Genomic DNA, 18,482 nt, shown 5'->3' with positions numbered 1-18,482 from the left:
CTGACGCTTTCGTTTTGCAGGACATCACGTGGAGATCCAAGGGCTGAGCAGATTTTGGACGCATCACACACAAAATGTTCAATCCTATTGGATGCATCGTTGTGATTGAATGCCTATGCCTGATTCTTGGATTCAGGCGCTTTGTTCTCTTGTTTCTTCGGTTTAGCCATTATAAATATGACTTCGTTTAAATAAAATAAAATAAAAAGAAAGAAAGAAAACGTTGGGTCCACACTCCACTAGATGAGGAGAAAAGCCAAGAAGAAGATCCAAGATATGCACACATCATGGGGCATTGTGACACATCACCATCATTATCCTATTCCCACATGCTCGTATATCCAATATAAGAATTTCTTAACACCCCCAAAAACACAAAAATAAAAACGTATAACAATGGCGAAAACAGCGACACACACAGCATATCCTCTTCCTCTTCTGAAATTTTTTTTATCCAAATATAAAAACCCAAGAGCAGCGACACACAGACACAGCCTCGTCTCTTGCTTCCACGCTTTTGATTTATCCATCCTTAATTTATATCCTTACCATTATTATACTTGATTGATTGGTCCTGCATCAATCGTCTCCCGATTCTTCCATCCTTTCCGTGTTATTGGTTATTGGAGATTATCTCGTTCCTGAAGGTAAGGAGGGGAAAGAAAGAAGCAACCGTCAGAAGAGAAGAGTTTAATGGTGTTGGATTCATTGCATCTATCAGGGTTATTTTGGATTTCAAGCTCTGCCATGGATGATGATGGTGTTGGTCCTGTCCTTTATCACTCTTCTTCTTCTTTCCCTTCGACTACGCTTTTCATTGGAACTGATTATCCCGAGCCCAGTTTCGCAGCAACTCACTTGAGTTCTTCCGCCTCTTCAAAGTCCATCACCTCTTCTTGTTATTCGTGTAACGGAAACGATGACGCATGATCTCTCTGTTTCTTTTCTTCTCTTCTCTTCGCTTCTTGTTGTCTCCCTCTACTTCGTTTCTCACAATTCTCTTCTTCAATCAGTGTTGTCCTCACTCCTCTCCTTTAATAAATAACTCTTAACGCCTACTACTGATGTTGTTGTCACCGCCCATCTTTTCTCATCCTACATCAGCAGCAACGTCTGCGATTACCATGTCAACTGCGTTCGCCGTCGCTTCTTCTTGTTTTCCAGTTTTCGTGGCGGATTGCTCTGGCGGTTGCAGCGATCGGCACTCTTCTTCTTCAACCATCAGGTAGATTCAGAAAAAAAACCTTTTGTTTCAGTTAACAGTAGTGGTTTATACATACATATTAGATGTTTAGACTTGCTCCGTCATGTGCTATTATGTATTGTTATATGTGGGAAAAGAAGGTTTTGTGCTACAAACCAAACCCCTTTCTTCTTACGATCATCAGGTATGATCGTCGATGGAATGGGAAGAAGACGCACAGAAGCCTTTCCCCTCTGGCTGCTGCTGCTGCTGCTACTACCCTTTATAGCAGTGAGGCGAGGGATTCCCTATTTATCCAGGAGGTCCGTATGTCCCCAATTGTACACTGGTTGCTGTTATTGCGTTTTACTTGCCACTTACCATGCAATTCCATTCGTTCCTTTATCGGTTCACGTTATTAAGAACCACCACCGCGCAAGATCTCGCTTGGAATGACGATCCGATCAGATCAATCATTCAATTGGGAGAACTAATGGCGTAGCCTTCCTTGTCTCTTTCAGTTTTGTTTGTTTGGAACTCTTTTTTCTGATACTGGAATCTCTTCCTTTTGCGTGTCCATTTCAAACTAATTGCAGGTTCTTATAGCCGCCAGGGAAAGCTTCACCCAGGAAATATCTTTTCAATCCAAGGATAAAGACGTTTCTCTTGCTAAGGTATAAGTGTATAACTGTAGTCCCATTTGTTAGTCTTTATTGACTTTTTTTTTTTTTTTTTTTTTTTGGGTAAATAGTCTTTATTGACTTACACTTTTAACCAAATGAATCAGCATCTCTGACTACTTCAATCACAAGTTACGTGGCTGTCCACCGTGATTGACTGATTCCCTTGGAAAGTGGGGTCCAGCTCAATATTCTTGGTTATCCCAATTCTTTACTTCACAATTTCTGGCTTAGTTAGTCTACTTGTTTTACTGTTACAAGTATGAGATGTGTTGATATTTTAAGGAATCTGAAGCTACTAGTTTCAATATTCTTCATGGTTGTAATTCGATGCAAAAACCATTACTGTGTGACCTTGTGTCTTGTGTATGGTGGGTATGAATGTATACATGTTTGGCTGTGCCTCTGAAGTTCATTTTGTGCAATTAATTTTTGCAGGCTTTGCTATATATTGCTGCTGAAGACGAGGCCTTTATGGCTTTCAATCGAGATAAGGATGCTCTCTCGCTAATGAATGAAAGGAGAGATGCTTCAGTCTCTATTCAGGAAAAAGGATGGGAGTCCTTGGACGCTTTTCCATTGGCTGGAAAGAGCATAACTGAGTGGTTGATTGAGTTGGATACTATTGCCAAAGAAGTGGAAGCAGAATTGACTTTGAGAGACATAGGTTGCCATTTGGTGGAAGTTTTGGAGGCCGTAAATTTAGTTCTTTTCGAATCGCGTGGTTTTAAAAGGCTTCCTTTACTTTTGGACTCAAGGTTTTCATACTTGCACACTGTTCTAAGCTCTGGATGTGGCAGTGGTAAAGCCTTATCCTGATTCTTCTTTGTTATTTGCTGTATGCAGTCTTCTTTATTGTTCACATTGTTATTAGTTGCTATATGCAGTCTTCTTTATTGTTCACATTGTTATTAGTTGCTGTATGCAGTCTTCTTTATTGTTCACATTGAAACCATATCTCAGCTGTATGAAGTTGTTCTGCTTTGAGATACACCGTATCTGTCGTTCTTTTACATTAAGTAGAACTGGCAATGCCTGATGACATTTTTACTTTGTTAACAGCAATTATACTTAGCATCATTTATATTGAAGTTTGTCAAAGACTTGGTGTGAAGATTATTGGTTCACGATTTGGAGAGGAATTTCTGATTTGGCCTCAGACAGGCAACCCTGAGGTTTGTTAATCTGACAAAAGCCTTCTTTTTTTTGTTTATTTTATTTATTTATTTATTTTCTTTCTTTCTTTTCCCGGTTGGGTCTCTTAGCAATACTGTGGTTTTCATTGATCCACTATAATGAGCCAATACTTCTACCAAGATGCAAGCTCATGATTAATATATGGCAAACTTGTATTTTGGCTTGAAATATAGTGCGAAGATTTAGTTTTTTTCTTTTTGAAGGAACTATTCAAGGTCTCATCGGGGCAAAGCTTGTTTGCCGTTGTTAACGGAAGATGTGTGGAGGATCCTAGATCAAAGGCATCCGATTTGAATAGCAGCTCACTTTTAGGACTGGACATTGCAACCAACAGAGACATCATTGGGATCGCTTTGGCTAATTTAATGGTAAGTTTTATCATGAAAATGTTCCTAGAAAGTTTTAGGGGCCCACCTGGCCAGAAACTTCTTAGCATTCACTTTTCTAGTTAGAGACCAACATCTTGGGGCTATTGTGACATCTGCACGAGGACTTACTGCTTTAGGTAAATATCTAATGCTTTCTTGGACCAGGGAGGTCAGTTTTTGGTGGAACAACTATGCATTTTTGGGATCCTTGTGCTCCCTGGCAGGAACCTAAAGGGGCCCTAATGGATTGGTTTTAATAATAGGCTAAAAAAGGACATACTACCTTGGCAAGAGCAGCTATGAAGTATACGACTCATGCTTCTTTAGGTTCTTTAAATTTCTTAGGATGTATCTATTGAGATCAATTTGGTCATATGTCTCTCTTGGAAGTTTGTTAGCAACCTCCTGTTTTATTCCTCGGTGCAGCTGCCGCAGGATTTGAAAACAGAATTGACTGTTATTTCGAACTTGTTCTTTCCATGGCCCCTCATAACTGAGACACAAATGTCTAGAGTAGGGATCAATTTAATTCCATCATGCATTTTGGATCCTTTCATAATTAAAAAGTTTTCCTTTTTTACAGAAAGTCATTACTTGATTTATCTTTTTTCACTCTTGCTTGGCTGGGTGAGATAGCCAAGCCATTCCCTTGATGATACTGCCATGCAAATTCAGTATAGAAGAAACCTGTTCTGAGAGAAAAAGAATAGCTTTGAATGAGAACTATACTGGTTTTCAAGATGAGCTACAACCGCTTAGCTTTCTCCAAAAGACTCTCTATTTTATTGTTGTCCTTCTGAATTGAACATGATGTTTTAGTGAATACTTTCATTTTCTACAGAAACATCCACTGTTTGAATCTATATTTTCATATATTTGGCTATTGTCTGTATAGAGTAATTAAGTAGATATAGGATCCAGCATGCTTGTTTGTGAAGTAAACAGATTATACATTTCCCTTGGACTGCATCTCTGAGTAAATGAATCTGTCCTATAGGATCAGTAGATTCTTGGTTCAAATCCCTTTATATTTATTACGACTTTTTGCTGAGAGTAGATGGTATGGTTTGTTTGTTAGTAGCTTGGAGGATAGAAACATGAATATTGTTTTTCAATTGGCTATTTTTGCACTTGCTACTTTATTAATAGATTTTCCTTGGACTGTGTCTCTGAGTAAATGAGTCTGTCCTATGGGATCAGTAGATTCTTGGTTCAAATCCCTTTACATTTATTACAACTTTTTGCTGAGAGTAGATGGTATGGTTTGTTTGTTAGTAGCTTGGAGGATAGAAACATGAATATTGTTTTTCAATGGGCTATTTTTGCACTAATTGCTACTTCATTAATCTTACTGACTAGTTCACCTGTTGTATTTGCTTCTCCAGAGGGTTCTTCAATAAACAGAAGTGTTGTATTTTCTGTTACATCACTGTGGATTGGAATAGTTTTTCTAATTGGTGTCATTAATCCTGTTTATGATTCTATTCGATATTTTTTCCCAGATAAAAAAATGAAATGACCCCCCCCCCCCCGGGGCTAATTCCTTGGGGGTTTTGAGACACATCCAAAGTCAATAGAAGTCTTGAAATGAAAACTAAGAAAAATCAGAATTGGAGTGGGGTCAAACCTCTTGAATGAAGAAGACAAGGCTGCGATAAAAAAAAAAAGTATGTGTAATCATAAATAAGATTTTTTCCAAATTTGAAATTATTAAATTATTAGTCAACAACGTTATTTATAAAAATGGCTAATAAAAAATAAGATAGTTGGAATAAATTGGATTAGAATCATCCTGAAGATAGTATCTGGACAGATCCTGCATGAATATGACACAGAGATGATATAATATCATATATGTGTGGATGTATACATGCATTTCAGGAATGAAAAATTTACTGATATGGTTGAATGGTAAAATTACCATTTGCCAAGGAGAAGTCACGGTTTTGACTCCTGCTGGCTGCCAATTTAAAGTGATACAAGTATATGACAAACTTTTTGGCACGGTGGTTTTATTTTCCCCTTGCTTCTTTTTGCCCCATTCTTAAAGGAAAATGTCATTAATTAATAGTTTATAATAATAACTTCATTTGATTTTTAAAAAATTGTTACAGAGGTAGGATTTGAATCTGTGATCTCAAGGTTATGAGTCTTGGGAGCTACCATGCTGCTCTAGCTGGCATTGATCAGAAGAACTAGGGTGGAATGGACAATGAAAATTGGATGAGCCCCTCTACCGTATTCATAGAATAGCTCATTTATACACGATTTGGAAGAGTGGCCCCTATGATTAATGATCATATAGATCAATAGAAAATGAAGGGATATTTTGATCCCAACCAACTTGATCTATCCTTTGTGTGCATAGTGTGGAACTTTATCTACTTGAATGTTTTTGTTCTCCTGTTATATAACTTTGGTGACTTACCTTCATTTTAATTATTTTTAGAGGCTTCATTGGAAACGTTCTTCGAGGACTAACCATGGATTGATGCTGACGTCTCCACTTAGACCTGTTAATGGCAAAACTGGAAATTCAGGCAAAATTGATGATTCAAAGATTCCTTTGTTACGGCCTCAAGAATTGAGGTAGTTATTTTGTATCTCCTTGATGGTAATCAATAGTTTCTTGTCTCCTCTTATATGCTTTTTCAGTATTCTCTGTCTGTCTACAGAATGATGCTTTGAGTGCAGTTCTTCTGGTTATAATTTACAATTTAGAGCCTAAAGAATTGTATTGTAGTTAATATCTTTGATATGCAACCATTTTTATAAAAGTTATTTTTGGAATATAGTAAAGAGCACAAACCATCACGCCAAGAGTGTCATTGTAATATACTGTTTTCCATTGCATGTACGAGAATTATGGGCTAATTCCAGCCTCAGGAAAAAGAGGATACCATTTTGTTGACATATTCATTCACTTTAAACATGTAACGGAGTAAAAATTAATTTCCAGTATTTGGGCTAATTGGTCATATGATTATGTTTCATCATAATTTTGGTCTAAGGCTCAACAGTTAAGACTTTTTGGAAGTTTATGCTATACGAAGACACTTGAATTTTTTCAACCAAAAGGGAGGCTGGAGGGGAGGGGAATTCTTCTGAATGCACCACTAGTTTTCTCTATGTGCTGGAATGTTTGGTCTCTGTACCATAATTGACTTTTTTTGCGCTAAAGGTCAGAAAAAGGTTATGGTAATATCCAGTTAGATGTACAGTATTATCCTATCCCTTTGGTTTTCATCAGTGTCCTTTGGGTTTCGCCAGGGCCATTGAAAATAAAAGAAGGGTGAACCAGGTGTCAAAGGCTTCCGCACAGAGAGAGAAACTCCAAACTTTTTCCCCACAACTAATGTAAGGCTACAAACCCAAGGGTAACTGTCCCAAATATGTTGTTCAAACTCCAGATATTTGGTAGGAAAACTTGGGCACAAAATCCAGAATAGAAGCAAATCAGAGTTAATAAGTTAGCAAAAAGTATTAAACCCAACTAGTAGAATTCAGGTTCTGACGGAACAGTGCTTTCATAATGGAGAATAAGAGCTGAAAATGGCAGCCACTTCTGATGGCTATAATGATGGTGGACAGAGACCAGCAGCAATTTGATTCAATTGGATGAAAACAGTTGCAGAAGCTTTCACGCTTGCAGTTACAAAGAAAGTACTGAAGGAGAATTGAATTCAAGAGAAGGTGATGAGAAGATAGAAGAAGAAAAGAAGAAGAAAAGGGACTTTTGGTGGGGGAGGGTGGATTAACATAGCCTGCAAATTTTTTTTAATTGTCTAAAGGTTTTATTTCATTATGATGAAAGGGCCTATTAATAGCTGGCCTGAGCTTAAAACAAATAGAAACTACTAATTGTCAAAATGAGGAACTACTTTGTTGAGAGATGGATCTTCTCAACAATTAGATATGCTGATATAGAATGAGATAGAAGCTTAGCTGAAGTTAGAAATTGGCCAACAATGCAAATTAGGAACTAATTAAGCTTCTAATCCTCCCAAGAATAAAAACTCCATGTTGTCTGATCTTGGGCCCAAAAATCCTTTGGGAACATTCTCATTAATTTCAAATATAGGGCTGCGACACCGACACCGTTCATGTGAATGGTGGTTTTTGCCCTTCTCAGCCTTTCTGGAAGACCAGCTGAGATGATTGGGCTGGCTTGAGCTGAACTCCTCCAGCGCTGGTCTATTAGCTCCTGGTTCTATGGTCTTCTTCTGTCTAGCTTTTGATTCTACATCAACAACCCCTTTCTTTCTTCTGAAACCCCACTACCTCTGTGGTGAGTCAAAGCTTTCCTCCTCATACCTTCAATCAACCCCTCTCCTCCTAGGCTTCTCCAATGCATACCTGAGTTTTTTAAGCTAAAACCCCGTAGTCTAAGTCAAAGCCTTCTCCTCAATTCCACATCTGCTGGCCAGTTTAATGCCTCTATAAATCTCACCTGTCCTTAGGAACCCGTGCATGGTGTGTTATTTAAACCCAATGTACCCATTTTATGCCCACTTTTAGTTCTTTCTTTCATAATTTCTCCTTTTACGTTACTTTTTCCTTTCTTGAATTTGTCTTCCATTCCCTTATATTCTTAGTCCATCATATTTTTCCTTCAGCTTCCAGATTCCCCTCCCTTTCTAAGTGTTGTTTGAACTTTAGTTGTATTTCTTTATTCTCCATAGGGCATAGTGCCAGTGCCCCAATCTTTAGTTCCTTCTAATCCCGTAATTCCATGGTCTTCAAAGTATTCCTCTCCCATCATACATATTATAAGACTATAAGTAATAAAGCAGAACTGAGGAGAGAAACAGGAAGAAGAAAAAACACGCTGTGAATAAATGGAGGCTTCATGTTATTGAGTGAAGCCTGCATAGGCTTCATTAAATAAAGATAGGAGGGTTAGGGAGCAAGTCTAATATGGAAACTAAAATCCCGGCAAATATTCCCTAACTAGCGCTATTCCCAAGATGGGTCTTGTTCCCGTTTTACCATTTACTCTTAACTCGCTTGTTGCATTTGTTTCCTTTATGTGCTTAGCTTCAGTTTATTTACAATTGGGCACCCCTTTTTCAATCCTCAGTTCATCTACTGTTTTTACTCCTTTGACTTCTGTATCCTATTGCTTGTGCAGCTCATAGTGATTCCAAAAGCATTCTAGAACCCCTAGGTTCACTACCAATTTGGTAAATCCAATCATCTTGAGTCTTGACCATGGTGGCCAATAATCCAATTACTCATTATTTTTTACTTGCTCTTAACCCTTCAACATAGCTGTTTGTTCCCTACATGCTATGATTTTGTCCATGCAAGCCTTCATTAATATTCGACTGGTGGCTTCTTATAAGGGAAATAGTCCGTGCAAATCTGGGGGAATTCTTCCAGCTCTATCCCCAGGCTCTATTTCAGTGCCACCGATAGCAGCACTCATACTCACCCACCAAGAGTATGAAATGGTGCATATGATGATCATGTAGTTAAAAGAGGAGTAAAGTTGGACCTGTTCAAATTTCATGGAGATAACCAGACTGGTACCCCCTTGACTGGGGCTTAGAGTTGGGAAATCTTTTCAGGTGATACTATTCAACTGAGGCCAAGAAAATCTTAGTTGCAGAGGTTAACTGAAGGGCATTAGTCAAGTAGTGGTCAACCTTGACCAACAGAATCAGACTTAAGGCATTAAGGATAGTCCCTACCTGGCTTCAGATGAGGGATGGATAAACTAGAGATTCTTGCCTATCAACCACGAGCAGCTAACGTGCCTCAGGTTTGCACCAGTTATGGTAGAAAGGCATGACTGTTGAGGAGTATGTCTCCAGAGCAGTGCCTTGACTATGACTTACAACTGGTGAATCTTTTTCAGGTTTTATTGTTTAGATGAGACCAGAAAGATCTTATTGGCAGAGGCTAAACTGAAGGGTTCGGTTTGAGCCGGTGTGTCAAGCATCAACAATGAAATCAGGCTTGAGGCATTTACTTAGGCTGAGACGAGTGAAGCCATGAACTACATGATGGCCTATATAGACCAGAAGCATGCATGTACCTCAGTTTTGTACGCTTAACGATAGGAAAGCAAGACAATTGAGGAGTATGTATCCAGATTTTAGTATTTCGCCACCTTGTCTGATTTTCAGTGGATGAAGAGGTGCTACTGCCACAATTTTGCAATGGTTTTGTTACCCTTGGAAGTTGGATGAGTGCTGCGCTAGCATCTAGCTGAGCACCTAATATGGTGGATGCAGCACAGGTGGCATATTGGGTAGAAAGTCTGAATAGGCCCTACACTAGAGGGCTTCTACAGATCCTTCCTTACGGGGTATTAATCTCAACCAGCCGTAGTCTTTACTCCTGAAAGCTTCTTTAATGAACTACAGGGTAATGATTCCTTAGTGGCATCTTCTTGACCTAATGGGCCATATTTTCCACCTCAGCATAGTTTCAACAGATCGCTTAGGGTGATGAAGACTGCCTTTTATTGCTTTGAATGCAAAGGATAAGAACAGATTAGAGCATAGTCTCTGAAACTTGTTGTTGGTTGTATTAGCAGGAATCTTGTATACCTTATGACAGGCAGAATCAGGATTCAACATGGGGAAAAGGGGGGGGGGGGCGGAGGCGAACAATGGGAGTCCGGATCACCTCCCGGTTGGGGGAGCATTGATGCTTTTTCACCACACATTGCGTGGGCTCATGCGGAGTCCACTGAGGGTCCCACCTCTGAGTTGTTTTATCATATTCAGACGTGGGTCCATTCATACTGTGTGGGGCCACAAATATTAAAAATATAGGTAAATTGTTGATAATAATAACATTTATTCCCGGACAAAATATAAGTAAATTATATTCAGCCGTGCATCCATCTGGTTTGCAACTCATAGCAATCCACCAAAAAATTGGGGCATCATTCTTGAGGCGGAGAGGCCCTAGCGGTCCCCTGCCTCTGTCTCTCCGCCTCCTCCTCGTCCTTTTTCTCTATTCTCCTCTTCATTTCTCTGAAAGTTCTTTCTATTGCCTGAAGCCTCTGCAGCTCTGCCTTTTCTTTTCCCTCTGCAGCTCTGCCTTTCTTGCCGATGCAAGATCTGGATATTTCTCCTCTGAATCTGGTTGTTCTGATGTGCAAGAAAGTTGGATTGCTGCAAATTCCTAGACCCCTGAGATGGTTGTGAACAGAAAGCTTCCTCTCCTTCTCCCAGCTTCACCTTTGGGATTTTCACTTTTTCAAAAATTTATCGCACAGTAGCGGTTGAGGTTCTTCTCTCAGAATCTCTGTTGAAGTCGCCACCACTGTAGCTACTGAGACTTCAACTTTTGCATCCATTATAGCCATTGCAATGCTTCTGGTTGCCACCATCAGAGCCCCTGCAACTTCCTACGCCCAAGCCCCTGCCGCAGCATCGTCGGCCAAAGATCTCGCGAAGGAAGCTCCACCGTTGCCGAAACGCCAGGAAGTGCCACCAGCCCCTTCAATCTTCTCACGAAGTCAGTGTTGTCTAGCCAAAGTTCTGGCGAAGAAAAGCCCCCATTGATGCTCCCTTGGTCTACTGGTGTCGACTTCAACGACCTACCTTTGCTGATTCTAGTGAATACTGATAGGTCGCAATTTGAAATCGGTACAACCATTCTGCTTCCCGCCACTTGCCTTCGGCGTCTCGGCTGGGAATCCCACTAGCTTTGCTGTCACCACTGCCCTGACACTCTTGACGCTTCCCTCCCCCTGATGTGTTCTCTCCTCTGGTCCCCCCTTCCACTTGATCGCTGCTCCGCCAGAGTGAATCGTTTCAACCCTCCTCTCTCCCATCTATCCTCCCCTTCTTGCCCTCCCATTCCCTCTCCTGTGGGCCCCATCTTGAGCCGCACTTCTTTTCTCTTTCAAGCCCATTACCCCGCTTAATCCCAATCCTCTCTCCACTTCCCTGCATCTTCCCCTAACGGGCTTGGCCCATTCCGTAGGCCCTTGTGCATCACCCTTTTGTTTCCCTTCGGCCCAGCCCTTATTTTATCCCAATTCCTCATCTACCCTGTTTTCCCTGCCTTCCGGACCCTCTTTCCTCTGGGCCCCTTCCCCACTTCTCTCACCTGTCCTCTTCCCCTTCTGGGCAAATGGTGTCATTCCTAATCCTTTTCGGACCCCAATAGTGAGGGTTGTTGTCGGTTCTACCGCTTCAATTAAAGTTAACACTTTATCAGCAATGTCTTCATCATTGATGCCGCGTTTTCAGAAGAAGAAATGCTTTAATTTGGCGCACCTCTCAATATCTAGTTTGCTCACCTTAGCTCTCTTAGGTGTTTGCTAAATTTGTTGCCCAATTTGCTGCTCATTTGTTGAGCCCTGTGGTTGTCATTGCTCGGGCTTTGCCTGTTTGCTATTGTACTTTTAATTCTCTTTAGTAATGAATTTATTTATTCATCCAAAAAAATATATATAAGTGAATTAAAGCATAAGGAATCACTAACCAAAAAAAAAAAAATCTTACAAAATCAACATTACAAATAAAAAATAGCACATGATTTCAATCATAAAAGGATGCAAACCTAATGAATCATGGTAGTTAGTTACCCTACAAATTATAGATATTTTATTCACAATATGAATTCAAATAAAAAGAATAACGAAGAAAAATAAAGAAAGAAAGACTATGAAATCATATAAAAAGAGTAACAAAAAAGAAAAAGAAAACAATCAAGAAAGAGAATTAGAAAGAGAGAGAATACCTAATTGTGGATTTTTTTTTCAAGTTTTTCCCTAATTTGCATGTGGAAAGAGGAGAGAATTAGTAGGGAGGAATTTTAGAGATTGACTGTGTTAATGAAATCCTCCCCTTCGCTCTTGCATTTCTTCTTCCCCAATCTCAGGTTTCTGTTCATCGATATCGGGGGCATGCCCCAGAATCACTCTCAATCTATAGATCATGAATTGTCTTTTCACTTGCCAGATCCACGCTGAGGAAAAATGCTGAAAATTCTGCCAAAATGTTTGTTTGAATACCCACATTGCTAAAAGAGGTGCCAATGAGTGCCCTTTACCATCTCTAAGAATACCAGCTGCACCTGCTGGCCTGCTAGCCTAAAGTGCTGCAATAATAAGCTTAATCAATGCCTTATTTTAATTTAATCCACTTAAAAGGGTTCGGTTGGGAGTTTTTGGGTGCTGGTTTCCAACCTGACACAGCCCCCTCCCCCCCCCCTCCTTTACCTGGCTTTTGGACCTTTAGCAGACACTGGTGGAGTTTTGATTTAGTCGATGTAGCTTTGGAAATTTTGCCTTGCTTGGAATGGAAGAAACCTGATACGTTAATGCCCAGTTGCCACTAAAAGCCTCAGATCGTCCATAGTATAGCTTTTTTTGGATATTAAAGAGGAAGCATCTCTGATGTTGCACTTAAATGGTTTTTATGAGAAGCTTAGGGAGCATAGTTTCTCCTTCAAGTTGGTCATGCCAAATGTGCATGTGGTTATATCTTGGCTGCAGAGCTTTAGGGTTGGTAGTCTCAGATCATGTTGGAAAGTTAGACAGTCTACTGGGTTCAAAGCCTATGGAGGTTGTTATATTTGTGAAATTAATTGTTAACTTTTAGTCATCATTTTCCATGGCAGGCATGCTTTCTATGAGAATAGCTCTTTATATCAAAACGAATTTGTTTTCAATTTGGAATTGCAAATTTGGTCAATGTCTCTAGGTTGATGTATTTATTTTTTTCCAGTGAAATCAAGTTTCTTCTTCTCTATCTTTTCTCCATCCTTCTCTGTTCGGTTCCTTGGTTACCAGTGGTATTAGGATTCATATAGGGGTTGAGGGAGTGGTACTGATGATGAAGTTGGAATTTCTGTTACCCTCTGACTTCCAGCAGGATGGATTATACCTGATTTCTGTATGAAATGGATTAGTATTTATTGTCTGAGCTGGTCATGATTGTTTTTTTATGAAATAGATTTGGTCTTGCATGGATGCGGAGGAATTAAGTGGACTTGAGGTACAGCAGCCTAGTGCTGTTGGTAAGTTGTGGTGCTCCTAAAGCCATTCTCATTAGGAGGTCTCAAGTTTAAACATCCTGGCTTGTTATCTTCTCCACCACCCTTCCCCCTCCCCCCTCCCCAAAAAAAAAGAAACGAAAAGAAAGAAGAGTGGCATAAGGTTGGGGTTGTGGGAAGATGGTTTATGGGAAATTCTCTAGATTCGACATCTTGCTTATACACATTGGATTTCTTCGTTGTTTGCCACACCTGGATGAAATTATGTCGGTCTTATTGATGTCAAATAGGGTTGGGAACAACTTCGGTTAAGTTTTTATTAGCAAGCAAATGCCAGAAAAGCCAAATACTGGAAGACAGATGTAGGCTTATAGAAAATTCTCTTTTCCCCCTGTATTCATTTAGCTAGAGAATGTGTAGCACGGTTTCCTAAACTTTCTAATTCATGGTTCATTCTCTTAAATAAATGCTTTTTAATGGGAACTTTCTCGTGGTTCCACATTTTCTGTTATTGTAGTGCTTTCTGACCAAAAGATCACAACCTGTATTCTTGTGGTCAAACTCATCCCAGATAAGCTTTTCCTCTACAACATCCTTCATAGCCTGTCAGTCATGTCCACTGCAAAGGATTTTCCATGAGTCTGGCCTACGCTGCTGTTGGGTCCAAATTTGATGTGTTATCCGTGTTTACAGTGGTTGGATGTTGCCAAGCAGCTAAGCCATGTAATGGGTGCCGACTTTGTTTGACATATCTAGTACTTGCTGCCTAAGATATTTGAGTTAGAAATGGCAGAGTAATTGTACCCTTCAATGGTTTGTTTTTATTTTTTTATTTTTGTTTGTTAGTGTTTCTAAGGGATAATTTCAATATTATGTCAGTTCATGAGTTGCCATGTGACAAATCAATAGTAGAGTTGGTTGAATCATTGTTAAAATTTACCAAATTGGTCAAATTGAGCCGTGTATGAGTAAAAAAGTTTGGTCCAGACTCATGCAAATTGTGAAATGCTGAAAGCTCCCTTTTCTGTGCATTAGAGGTCCATGGCATCTGTGTAATTTTCTGACTTAGGATACACTTTTCATGCATATGGCATATTCAACCGTTCTACACCCAAAGAAAAAATAAAAGAGGAGGCAAATCTAGCCGGCAATGAAATTAATCCAGTGAGATGGCTAGGGCCAATTCCAAAAGTCCTCCAATCTTGGTAAGGTAAAAATCTTATAATGTGGTTGCTGGATGTTCATAATGAAGGTGAATGCTAAGTTTGTTTTGAATGAAAAGTAAAGCATAATGGAAAAGTATGCCTTCCCACATGTATGTGGTGCTGACTTGAGGGTGTTGGTCTGTTTTGAAGGTTGGCTATCATGGCTTCAGAAAGATTGTTGATTCTGCAGCCACATAATTGGGCCCTGCGGAGAGACCATGGCATGCTTTTATACTATAACAGGTAAATACTGGTTTGCACCGCCAAGTGTGGGACTCTCCACAATTTGCAGATGTACAATTTGCATTATCTTTATTGTCTTTGGGAGGTGGGTGATTCCTGCTTCATCGGTTATCCATTTTGGAATGAATGATGGTGGCCTAATACAGGAGGTATGGAGAAGCAGTCCAAGAACTTAGCATCTGCATGGCCTTTGCACCCGTGGAAGAAGCTGAAGTTCTGGAGCCATTCGTTGAGAAATTGCATTTACTGCGACTCTGAGTCATCGTCATCCTCATCATCACCATTGTCTGGGAAGGCTGTTGAGCCTACTTTGACGACTAGCATGTACTTCAGTTCCTTGGCGTAGTTTGTATAGATCCTGGGCTTCAATTTAATCTGCATATATACGTAGAAGCAATGTTATTGCTTATAGGAATAGAAGAAATCTGCACAGAGAAAAACATGACTCTTTGAGTTCGTGGCCATGGTCTTCTTTTGGTTGGTTTACTGGTTTCTATGAACCACCTCGAAACTTTGCTGAATCATGTTGCTTTTTGTAATCAACTGGTGGCACCTGTTTTTTCCCCCTTCCGCTTCATAGGAAAGTGCAATGACGGCATGGCTGGATTTCGTTTCACCATTAGGGCATTTCCCTCCGTTTTCTCTTCTCTCTTTTTATTTATTTATTTTTTTATTTATTTGGGCTAAAGCTCCTAAAGGGGCGGAGTTGTGGATACTGGCCATGTCGGCTAGATGACGTAGGATAGTATTGATTTTGGGGTTGGGATTTACCATAAAATTGGACGAGTTAATATCACATATATATAGCATAGCTTGCCAAAAACTGTGTAGCAGCATGTGGGAACTGAGCTTAGAGGGATTGTCAAGCATGATAGATGGGAGTGTGGGGTCAAAACTTCATACATGTCAGGTGTCACCATCAAAGGGTTGTTTGGTAATAAGCAGGACCTCTTAGTAAAGAGGTCATGGTTCTACTCTCTTTGATGGTATTTGTTACAAGTAACCCCTTCGGAGCACTGGTGATCGATGATTCAACCGGTGGCCGACCCAACCACTTCTAACCCGGGGTTGTTTTCATCATTTATCAAACATCAGCGACGACCATAGTTGTTATAGGACTCCTCCAAGATAAAGATCAGGAGTCTATCCTAAATAAGAAAGATGAATGTAACCTAGATTTTCAATTACGATGGGGCTTAACAACTTCAACTCTAAAGAGATTCAGCTAAACGTATCAGCACGAACGCTGGAGTTCAATTCAAACTCTAGTACTAAGGGGTTCTCAGGAAGAAACTATAAATACTCCATTTAAGATAGGAAGGTAAGTATTAAACAAGAAGTTCAGGCTTTTGGGAGTATTATCAATCTTCTTGCTTTTTGAGATTTGATCTTTTACTAACTAGCTCGTCGGGGACGAGTCTTGACCAACCCGGTCAAGTTTGTTGTTGCAGGTTCATGTGTTCATCCACGCTGAATAGGATTTTACAACAACAATTGGCGCCGTCTGTGGGAAACGCATCAAGAAGTCATAGTGCAAATCAGATCAGGAAGAGTGGTCGAAGGTGATTCCAACGAAGGAGAATAAGAAATTAATATGGGGGATGTGCCTCCAGGAACCGTAAGAATACCTCGTCATGACATCCCACAAGAACAATATGATCAATTTGTTAATATGGGTAAGTTCAATGAAATTCAAAAGCAGATCCTAGACCTTACGAACTGACTATAGCAAGCATCCGCCAACAGGTGGCCATCCCTGGAATAGGTCAGCATGTTAACCCTAATGAAACCAGGGAAGGTCGGCCACCAAAGCAAAAGGAGGTACGAGCATCAGTATTTGACCACTCAGCACGACCATCCTAGAAGAACTAGGATAAAGGAAAAGAGAAGGTCGGAGATAAATCTCGACCACCCAGAGAGGTAGCGTCTAAAGACCCTCCTCCAGATGATGAACATGAGGATCGAGAAAGTAGTACTCGTCATACAGACGAACATCAAGGAGATAAAACAGAGTCCAGCCGAGCACGCTGATTATGTCAACAAGTGATTCAAGGACCTTGATGAAAAATTGAATAAATTGAAAGACGGGCAGGAATGCTCTATATTTTGTTTTAAAGGAAGATCCTTTCGTTCGAGCAATTTCGAAGGCAAAGATGCCAAAGAATTTTAAATGCCCGACCTTTACAATGTTTGATGGAACAAGATGCCCTAGACATCACATCATGCACTACAAATCGGTCATGTCTTCATATCATCATAGTGAAGTAGCAATGTGCAGGATTTTTCCTGTATCCTAAATTGGAGCTGTATCTGAGTGGTTCCTGGGACTCTAGAATGGATCTATAAGGAATTTCGATCATCTTGGTCGAGTTTTCCTATCAACGCTTCCAAAGTGGGGTGAGTACAAAGAAGAGAGAAGACACCTTTTTTTCTATCAAACAAGGTCAGACGGAATCTGTAAGAAGCTATCTTCGGAGATTCAATACCCTAACCATCCAAATCAAGAATTTAGATGAGAAGATAGCCTTTCACGCCCTATACCAGGGGCTAACTCATGAAGGACTGCTCAAATGCCTATTGCTGAATATGTCAGAAATATATGCAGAGTTGCTCGAGTGATGCCACAAGCAGGTGGAAATATAAAAAACTCTAGAATCTCAAAAGAAGGAACCGGCCACCACAAAAGCTAAGATGAATAAAGAAAGATCCCAGCGAAGCAGGAATCTAACCATGAATTCGAACAAAGGTGGTAGGCCTGATCCAGTGAAGCAGTCAGAAGAAGCATATACTCCTTTAAATACCAGAAGGTCGGAAATCTTTATGCAAATCAAAAGTCAAAGGATACTTATATGGCCGAACAAACTTCATTCCCCACCACAGGATCATGATAGGAGTAAATATTGTGAATTCCATAAAGGTCATGGACACTGGACTGATGACTACAAGCAGTTGAAGGTAGAGATCAAGAAATTAATCTCTCAAGGACAATTAAAGAAATATCTACGAAAGAACCAAAGGGCTCATCAACTGCTAGAGGGAGGAAGAAAGAGAGCTAGGTTGACTAGTAGAGAAAGAAATCAAAATCCGAGCAGAAACCGACCAAAGAATGGGAAAGAGGGTACAAATTGATCGCCTATTTATACAGTGTTTTGCAGACCAACAGAGGAGTCGACTCGGCAAGCTAAGAGAAAAGCACGATACATAGAGAATGCTGAAATAGAAAAAACAGGAGTAAAGGCGACTTTAGACCCTGAATCATAGGTGTATGCTCCAAGTCCACACCAAAGTACTCAAAGATACGAGTCAAGAGTCGACCGAAAGCCAAGTTCCTATCCCCAGGAAACTCAATCCGATCAATCATGACGTTTTGCATGATGTATGCTAAATCGATTTGTACTCCAGTATACATACTATAAATGATCAGTGCCTCCATTGCCGACACTTTGCTATGATGCCCTGCCTTCGGAAGGATGTTTCGCCCGACGATGCGAGCGATAACTCTAGCTGAAGGACGCATCGCGGTACCACACCGGGGCACATAACAGTCAATGTCATCCCATAGAGTCATGCACACCTCGTATACCTCATAAGGAAGAAGCACCTCTGTGATATCTGTACCAGCAGGAATCCACCAACGGGA

The 18,482-nt window shown here is 40.2% G+C and overlaps 1 protein-coding gene across 3 annotated transcripts; it reads left to right on the top strand.

The window, feature by feature from the left end:
* Positions 1–412: 412 nt before the first annotated feature.
* Positions 413–15,493, top strand: LOC149012166 (uncharacterized). Of its 3 annotated transcripts, XM_089157990.1 has the most exons (9): positions 1,143–1,225; positions 1,389–1,506; positions 1,780–1,857; positions 2,302–2,665; positions 2,926–3,038; positions 3,264–3,428; positions 5,878–6,017; positions 14,750–14,842; positions 14,989–15,493. In XM_089157990.1, exons 4-9 carry the CDS (start codon positions 2,338–2,340, stop codon positions 15,098–15,100), a joined length of 951 nt encoding a protein of 316 aa, XP_089014116.1. In that variant the 5' UTR covers positions 1,143–1,225; positions 1,389–1,506; positions 1,780–1,857; positions 2,302–2,337; the 3' UTR covers positions 15,101–15,493. The 3 variants fall into 3 exon arrangements, with proteins under 3 accessions (XP_089014115.1, XP_089014117.1, XP_089014116.1); XM_089157989.1 differs by having other exon boundaries at positions 413–1,506; XM_089157991.1 differs by lacking the exon at positions 1,389–1,506 and having other exon boundaries at positions 1,048–1,225.
* The last annotated feature ends 2,989 nt before the right edge of the window (positions 15,494–18,482 follow it).

The sequence above is a fragment of the Hakea prostrata genome, chromosome 6, assembly GCF_041222555.1.
Source record: "Hakea prostrata isolate BN-2017 chromosome 6, UWA_Hpros_2, whole genome shotgun sequence".
Taxonomy (NCBI): domain Eukaryota; kingdom Viridiplantae; phylum Streptophyta; class Magnoliopsida; order Proteales; family Proteaceae; genus Hakea; species Hakea prostrata.
This window is presented reverse-complemented; position numbering and strand designations above follow the sequence as displayed.